The sequence below is a fragment of the Mesitornis unicolor genome, unplaced genomic scaffold (assembly GCF_000695765.1).
Source record: "Mesitornis unicolor isolate BGI_N332 unplaced genomic scaffold, ASM69576v1 scaffold3982, whole genome shotgun sequence".
Lineage (NCBI taxonomy): Eukaryota > Metazoa > Chordata > Aves > Mesitornithiformes > Mesitornithidae > Mesitornis > Mesitornis unicolor.
In genome coordinates this window covers 75070-84187 of record NW_010171079.1, presented here as the reverse complement: position 1 = coordinate 84187, position 9118 = coordinate 75070, and the positions used below count along the sequence as shown (strand labels likewise).

The following is a 9118-nucleotide window of genomic DNA, read 5'->3' as shown; positions in this document are numbered from 1 at the left end:
CCTGCTGAGTTCTCCAGTTAATAGAAGACAGCAACAGGAGCCATGCTCCTCTCCAAAGTCTCCTCTAATCCTGGTGAACTGTGATCCTAACGGGTAGTGTTTTTTTCTGTTTTAAATGAGGGATCACTAGCTGACAGCGTATCACTCATCTCCCAGCAGCCAGAAGGGATGCTAAGACAGTTCTTCAGTTTCAGCAAAGAAGCCAAATTATGCATTTGGTTTTCTCAGCCATTTGAGAAAATTTTCTTGCAGTTTGTCTTGTAGCCTGTGCTGTTCTCTCCGTATGCTTAGCAGGTTATATACTTTCACTGGATTAATACACACATTGTTATAAGGGCCTCTTTCTAGCCCTTAACTACTTCTGTCCTGCAGACTTGCTTCTACTGGCAGATTAAGTTACTATCAAGAGCTCTTAAAAGGCCTGTATAAATCTTTAAAAGGAGTTTTGCTCAGTCTCTGGTGGCAGTCTGAACCCCTTTATGCCATGCAGATTCAGCTGAGACCTTGTGCAGTTGCACTCAGCTGCCTGGCAGGCTGTAGGGGCTGCTGGCAGCAGTATTGAATTCTGTGGTGGCACTGGTTCCCGTAGCTTTCAGCTGGGGAGCACTGAGCTGCAGAGTTCAGGCTCAGGTCTGAGGCATCCAGGGGAATCAGGGTGTTGGGAGGTTTGGGGCAAGCTGGGGCTCATCTCTGATAGTAGGGAGGGTGCTGTAAAACTATCCTAACCAGAACCTGGGTGGCTGTTTTGTAACAAAGCAGAAGCTCCAGCCCAGCGAGGTGAAGGTGCTGGGTGAATGAGTTTGTGCTCATTCACGGTACTGGGTGGAACTCAATCAGCAGCATGTTATTTTGGCTGATTTTTGTTTTGCAATTCAAACCACAGAACTCAGAGGGAACTGAACTAAAAGCATGAGCATGATGTAAGTTTGCTTGCCTTCCTCCTCCATCTGCCAAACCAAGTAAGCTCAATCACTTTTGCTTAGCCATCCCCCAGATCTGTCAAAAGTACCTCCTTTTCTAAACTGCATGTCGCAGGACCTCTTTGACCTCTTTTGGTGGCTGAAAAGCCTCATCCCATGATATATTGGGGTGGCATAGAAGAAGTAGTATGGCTGTGTGATACTTATTAAAACACAAAAACTGTACGGATTGTGCAGCGAACTTTCCAGGGTAGCTTATAACTGGAACAGTCCGCTCCCTACAGTGAAAAGATTTGTTTATGACTTTGTTAGCAAAACAGGTATGATGAGAGTAGGCTTGTCCAGTGGCTACTAGAGCAGTGGTCCAGAACATCCTAGAACTGGCATCTGCCTCTGTTATGCCAAAGACTTCCTTTGTTGTGCAAATTGTTTTGTCCCTTTTGCTATTTCCTTCAGCTGTTAGTTGGTGATGGTGTCTTTTGCAAAGACATGGATATTATGGGGGAAAAATACAGCAGTGATTGTGCTGCAGTAGGTGCCAGGAAAACTGTAATGCATGGCACACTGACTGTGGGTTGATGATAAAACAGCAACACTTAATAAAGCTTTTTGTCTTGCACTCAAGGTTGACTTTGGAAACAACCAAGCTATGTGGCCATGCAGCCATGCAAAGCTTGCTGCCCAGTTCTCCAGTCACCCAGATGGAATAGCAAATTCTGTGAAAATTCTTTTTTCCATCTAAGTGGTTGTCTGTAGCAGACACTCCTCCCTCCTTGCCAAGCTGTTTGAGCGTTGTCTAAGCTGGTTCCTGCAAAGACCAGAAGTATTTCAGACCCAATATTTGACCTGAACTTTCCTATTTAAGTTTGGACCTAAGCCAGCCCCTGGATCCTTCCGTACTTTGCCTGTCCCGAACTGCTATTCTTTCCTTCTCAAACTGTTATTTTCACAGTATGGTTTTTACTCTTTCAACATTGTAATAATGGTCATTTTTAATAACTGAAGACAAACTATCAGAGGCTTGTTTATAAACCCTTGCTACACAGCAGGTAGGGCTTTCAACTGACATGCTCTCATGTGGTCCAGGCTCCACAACAGACTTGAGGGAGATCAAGGAGGTTATCTTCAGGTGGTAAGGGAGGTCTCCTGTTGTGTACTGTTGTATAAACAAATATGTTTCAAGTAAGTGGAGCTCGTGATGACTGCACAGCTTACTTTGGACACTGTGGTTGGCTTTTTTTTGTTGGCTTTCCTGGTTTGTTTTTGAGAACAATATGGGGTTTGAGTTTGGCGGGGAGGGAACTGGGTTTTGGGTTGGTTTTTATTTGGGGTGGTTTGGTTTCTTTTTTTTGTTTTCTGGGTTTTTTTCAGAGAGGACAGAAGGGTCTGACCATTCAAAACATAGTTTTCAATCATCCTTTATTCTGACTAATGATATGTCTGAGATAACCCTCTTCTTCCTCCACCCAAACCAAATACACCTGACTTCTAAAGGGTCTGGAGTCTAAACCTAGATCCAGACCTGAATTTTACAAATAGCTTCTGATTTCTACTGGGGTAAATGAAACAAAAACCCCAGGTACAAGCTCCCCAGCATTAGTCTTTTGTGACATGGTAGTAAATGTGAGCATGGGGCCACTTTGTTTACTCTAATTAGAACGACCAGTGGCATGTTCACACTGAGGTATGAGACTGGTCTTAAATGAAGTAAGATAGAGCAGCATTTTCCATTCTCTTCTGGCCTCTTAGCCAATATGCCATCAGAATTGTGCCTATACTGGCTAAAAATCAAATGCTTCATTTGGTGGGAGATAAATATTGGGATGCTGAAAGGTGTATTGGGGATGAAAAGGGAGAACTGTGTTGCTGACAGAATCTCAGTCAGTATTTCACAGTGCATCAGTATGACTTTGCATAAGTAGATATTTGGAGACCTTTGTTCTGTGTCCTTCACTAACATTTTACTGAAAGAGTCCAAAGTCAGAGTATGTCTTGACCCACACTGTAACTGTTGCTCTACGCCCTCGGCAATCAGCAACTCTTGCCATATGTGTTGCTTTCTAGGTCTTGTTTGAATGCTGAGATGGTTGCCTTGCAATAATTTTCAGTACATTTTTTCAATCTGGAAGTTTGGCAGCAGATCAATGCCCGTATGTGCATATTTGAGGAATCAAAATCCAGAGACAGGCTGCAGACAGAGACACTCTGGACTGTCAGTCACGAAGGCCAGCAGTGCTTGGTGTGCTGGTTGCTGTGGTCTGGTGACAAAGGATAGTACCGACACGCTTGGGGGTCTCCTTCACATTATTTCCACTATTAAGCTACCATTTGGTCTTGCATGAACCAACCTCCAAGGTCTGATTTCAGGAAGCCATGATCCCTGTTGTTAGTTCCATAGGCATTCACCAAGGGTGATCCTGTGCCACTACTCACCTTTCTTACCAACAGGCTGTCCAGGTCGGGGGAGGTGTGATTATACCCTCATTCTCCTAAAAGCTGACACCACTTCCGCTCCCATGTGAATCTTAGGCTGTCTAAAGAGGTATTAGGCTGCACTGTGCTGTGGAGTGGCTTAAAGGTTTCTTTGATGCCTGTTATGATGCCCACAGAGTGGGCATATAGTATGTAACAGCCACGCAAGCAGTTATTTTCCTTTTGTGCATCTCAGGTATTTAGGCTACAAATCTCAGCTGCCAAGTGCAGAAACTTTAGCTGCCCATTCAGGTCCTACCCATTGAAATAGGATCTGCCATGTCCAGTGCTAATGCAAGTATTCCTTCCTTGACAAGCAGATGCTGCCTGGTTTGGGGGGGGAAAGGGGGGAAAAAAGGTGCTTTTTCAAGTACTTTAACTTTTCTTCAAGGTCAGGCTGTCACTTCTCTTCTGAAGTGCCTCACATACCCATGCTACCATGGAGTGTCACCTCCGAGCTTTCTCTCGTCCCTTTCCCCAGCTCTGGAGCTGCAGGAAGAGTCGGTGCCTTTTGTGATGACAGTGGCAGGGGAGTGACAGACAGGCTGGGTGGGGGTGGCTAATGGTGAGCAAGCCTAATGACAGGATGGGGTGACTAAGAACTAACTGGCTAATTAAAGCACAGCAGTAGGAGGAGCAAAGTATTTAAGGGTGCCAGAGAGAGAGAGAGATGCCTCCACAAATTTCTTGTTACACTTCAGCAGCCAAGTGACTGGGCAACACAGTGAAAGGTTTCCTTAACTATTTCGTGCCTCTTATGGAGTGAAATCAACGGACTAAGAAAATGGCACCATTAACTGAAAAGCCTGAATCAAGGTAAGGACACCAGTGTGCTTTTTTTTAGTCACAGTTAGTCAAAGCTAGCCCTGCTAGAACTGCTGCAAGCAGAGCTCCTAGGACTTTAAATGGCACTGACGTATGCTAATGTGCACTGAGTGGGTAGGTCTGTTGGGGCAGTACATGCTGGTTTTCAGATTGCTTCTTTCATTTGGATAGGTATTTCCAGTTGCTGCTTGAAAAGAGAGGTGGTATCAAGGTAGTCATTACATGGGATTGTGTCCTCATTAAGGGAAATGGGTAGGTCCTTGCCTTCTTACCCTAATGACTGGATCTTTCTCCTGACTATTTTTAGGAAGGAGAGATTTAAAGCATTCCTGAATGCTAATTCTGAGGCTGTTGCTACAATGAAAGTTATGAGAATGGATGTGGAGTTCTTAGCAATATGTGAATTTGGTCACCTGAGGCTAGAGGAGTCAGAGGGAAATGAAGATGAGGACTAGCTTCTGGAATGTGACTTTCTGCTATTTCTGGAGACACTTGGAATATCAGACTGTTGCTTAACCCAGCAGTTTGGTTTTCTCAGAGTATTTTCAGTACCAAGTAGAGGAGCAGTCACTGTGTCCTTCATTCCAGCATGTAGGTGACTTTAGAGGCAGCACAGACCAGCAGGGCTAGCAAGCCCACGCTCCAGCCTGAATTCCACAGCAGGCACGGCTTTGCTGCCTGGCCTTGGATGTGTGACATTGAGCAGCCTTCTGGGTTTTGCTGGGACCTTTTTGTACCTGATATTCAGGTAAATGAATCAGTTCCCTGGCACATTTTCTAGAGTAGCAATGCTTCCAGGTTGGCAAAGGCTAAGGAGAATGACCCTGTCTAATTTCAGCTTGCAACCTTAGGCTTGTCAAAGGTGTGTTGGAAGTATTGTATGCCTGGCTCCCCATATGCCTTGGCTAGACTTAGCTATATGTAGTTCCCTGGAGGTCGCTGCAGTTGTGTGTAAATGAGACCAACTCTCAGACTGGTTTCCTTATTCTGAAAATATAAAAAGCAACCTCTAAGACTGATACATGCACCTTTTTACACTGCCAACTCAGCTGATTTCAGATGTTGCCTAAAATAGAGGCCTGAATCGTCCATCTCTGTGTAAAATAGGAATATCACCTATATAGCTTGAAAAGTGCTAGTTGTTGCTTAGAGCTTCGAAACAGCTAGTGCTAGCAGAGGTCGTAATTAAAAAGTAATGTTTGGTGTGGTTGCCACAGCGAGCACTCATCAATGCCTGTGCAATTCCTCTGCCTTACACAACTAGGCATCTTGGGATGTGTCTGGGATGGTATAAAGTAGTCTGTAGCATTAAAGTATCTGGTTTATATGTCAGAGATGCATCTAAATCTTGCCTCTACTCTCATTTTTCTAAAATGTTTGTAATCTGGATTTGAACTCTGTGACACTAGTCAGTCTCTAATTAGTATTTCTACTTAGTGCAGCTTACTCTTATTTACCACTTCACTGTTTGAGAGTGTGTGACAGAGGTGAAGACAGCTTTTGTAGTCTTTGTTATACAAAATCATGCAAGAGAAGCTGCTGGATGTTGTTTAGATGATCTAATTGATCGTATTTATAGAATGCCATTCACTGTAGTAAATGCAATGTAGTGTTTGTGTCCCTCAATCCTTCGGTCAGCTGAATGGATCCATTGTTATACATAATTAGGGCTTCTGGAATTTGGGTCTGTTTATTTACAGCAATTGTTCTGCAGAAGCACAAGTGGCCCCATATCAGAGGTATACAAAGAGTTAAGTGCAGTACATAGAGCACCCCGGCTGCACGGGTCTTGCAAGTAGTCTCAGGACAGCTTGAACTCAGTGAATCTTCTGTTTCTTCCAGCTGACCTATAAAACCAGCATCCTCTTGGCTGGGTCCGGTCACTGCAGATTGTCTGAAAGATTTCCCTTTTGCAAAAAGTCATTAAATTAATTACTCCTTAACTGTAATCCCGGTTTCAGTACTTGCATGCTCACTGCCCAGATTCCTGTATGAGTCTCAGTTAAGTGTCCTGAAAGATCCTAGGTTGCAGTGTGGTATTAAATCATTTACAGCTTTCCCTCTGGAGCTGGCAGCCTGCGAGCTCCCTTGTATAGGATGTACATCACCTTGTTTGTAAAGTGCTTCCATCTATGAGGTGTTAGCATACACATCACAGATAAATCTGAGCAGAAACTTCAGCACTAAGTAGAAACTTCAGTTTCTGCTGCTCTCAAATGCTGTGCCTTGTGTCTCCTGCTAAGATACAATTGCTAACACAATATTTTATTTAAAATACCCTAGAAATTTTTGTTTCTTCTTTCTGAAGTTTTAAAATGTTCATCTGAGCTTCTTAGGTGTATGGGTGTGTCGCAAAGGCGTGTGTTTCTTTAGCGGACATGAATGATACATGGGCCACTGCTACTGTCACCATGACCTCAGCCATCTAATACAAAAAACAGGGCAGTTGTGACAGACTCAAGAGGAAGTCAAAGCCCAGTTACAGTGTATTTAAAATCTATTGTCATGAGAAGAAACGTTTTTGATTGTAAGGCTACTGATCAAAACAGTTAATTTACCCAGAGGGAACCGGTGATGCCCTGCAAGTCAAGTTACTCTTCTGCTCTGTGCCCAACAACCCTCTGGACGGCTGTTTTCCAAGCCCTGTGTTTGTAGCAGAACAGGAGGTTGATGACTCAAGCAGGAGCCACCTTTCATCCCCACAACCCTGCAAGTATAATTGTCACTTAATGAAGTTTCAGTGGCTGATGTGAAATTATTCCTTTCTGTTTCTTTGCAGCAGGGTCCCTGTAGACATCAAATCACTATCTGAACTAGCATGGACTGTAGAATTGTTTTTAGTAGACAGGCTAGAACTAAAATGGACCAAAAAAGCTGATTTACCTTTAAACTTTGCTTTTCAGCTGTTGGGCATGTCGGCTGTAGGCTTTGCTCTCTGGTTCTGTGACATTAAGCAGAGTTTAGACTTTGGACTGCCAACTATTTAAAATCTTCCACTATTTGCCAGATTTTAATGAGATGGGTGACAACACACAGACCAATTGCTTTGGAAATGGTTGTTTACAGGCTTGCAAAATGAAGACCCAGAGGTGCAATCGCTTTCTAAAAATGCATGGATGAGGGTGAGCTCAAGGAGAAAGAGCTGTTTAAACAGAAAAATTGTGTTGGTGCAAAACAATTTAGCCGTAGCTGCTCATGAATTAAATTTAGGTTGCAAATCAGAAACAGCATTCAAGCCATAAGAGGAATGAGCTCTGGAGCAGGCTTGCAGGAGGAGCAGTGGAGGCAGGAAACCTTACCAGTTTTAAGCTGGAACGTGAAATGTTCTTGTACAGGATTGTATGACACAGTTGCCTGCAATAGCATGGGAGTAGGCCTGATGACCTAGGAGATCCTTTTCTGCCCCCTGCTCCAAAAGTGGTGACCTTGAACTGAGTTAACTCAGGTTGCAGCTAAACTGTTTACTCTGAAGTCCATGACTGTAAGGTGACTTAGTTCAAAAGCATCTCTCAGTTCTTAAAACCACATCTCCTAGTTTACATTTCCTATATGACTTTTAGTGTTCAGAGTGGCACATTCCTCTTAAATTGCACCAAAACTGGCACATGTGGCCTAGATAACTTAAGTTTTTCCCATTAGGAAGGAAACAAACATGCACCATATTTTTTTTTTGAAGGCAGCAATACTGCATATGAAATATACCATATTTGTTTATTCTAACAGCTGTAAGTTCAATTATTTATAAGAACACCTTATCCAAGCTCATGTTCTATGCTGCCATTTGTTTCATGTTTGTTTCATTTAGTGAGCTTTCACTGCTCCCTCTCTGCTGTCTTAACACTCACTGAAGAGCATAGGGAGGCCGTTGTCTTGCACGGAATTGGTATGTTCTTCTGTGTACACTGCTTGCTTATACATAGTCTTTTCATTACGGTTAATCTTAGGAGCATAATGTTTTCTGAAGGAATGTCAGGGTGTTCTTTAACCCTTAAAATAAAAATGACAGGCAACATATTTCTCTCAGTATTTCAGGGTAGGAAGATGATACTTGGAGAGAGAGATGATTGCCTGGGTTAACCTGGAGCTGCCTTCTGCATTGTAGTTATTTTTTCTTGCCACATTTTATGTGACACAAAGTGAGAAGTACAGAGAAGATTTGCTTTCCAGCTAGTTCATTTAAGCAGAGGAGCCTCCTGGTAGGAGACGCTGGCTGCAGTGCAGCCCTTTGCCGGTGGCATGGCTGGTTGAGCAGAGCATCTGGGTCAGGGACACTGGTGGTGCTGTGAGAAAGGGTCTGAGACAAGGGCTAAACGAATGAGCGGTCTCAGTGGTGTGTGAGATCTGACCTGGTGAAAAGTAACTTTTGTGATTGCTGATCATCCCTTAAGTCTGAAAGCTGGCCATTTTTTTTTGAAAGCCTCGACTCTTACGTTATACTAATATAAATAAGAATTTCATTTTTCAAAGAGAAAGCAGGTGTCCAAATCTCAGGAATATAAGAGACCCTTATATATAAGGTGGGGGTTTTTTACATCCCCAAGTTTTGAACATTCATCTCATGTTTAGCATTTGTTTTAAAATCCTATGCGAGTCATCAGAGCTGTCAATAATAACAAGAGAAGAAACAGAAGGAAATTACTTTTCCCCACATGCACATTAGACCACCAATATAACCACTGCCTGTGACTCGTAGCTGAGATACCAGTGACTTAAGAGTGTGTGTCCTTACTCGGAACTATTAATGAGCTGTTTGTTACCCCCTGCCGTTGTAGGGGAGTGAGTACTCGAATGTTTAGAGCATGTGAGATAATCCAGAGACTGCTGTGCAGAAGTAGTTGCCACTTATCTGCATTCCTCCTAAATAGGCTTCTAAATGCACTGCTCTCTTTTCCACACCAAGT

The 9118-nt window shown here is 43.3% G+C and overlaps 1 protein-coding gene across 1 annotated transcript in view; it reads left to right on the top strand.

Moving 5' to 3' along the window:
* The first annotated feature begins 4176 nt into the window (after positions 1-4176).
* The window catches only part of SORBS1 (sorbin and SH3 domain containing 1), a 76002-nt gene continuing 71060 nt past the window's right edge, over positions 4177-9118 (top strand). The window contains exon 1 of the mRNA XM_010179885.1: positions 4177-4208. Within this exon, the coding sequence (XP_010178187.1) occupies positions 4177-4208 (32 nt within the window). The remainder of the gene's footprint in view (positions 4209-9118) is intronic.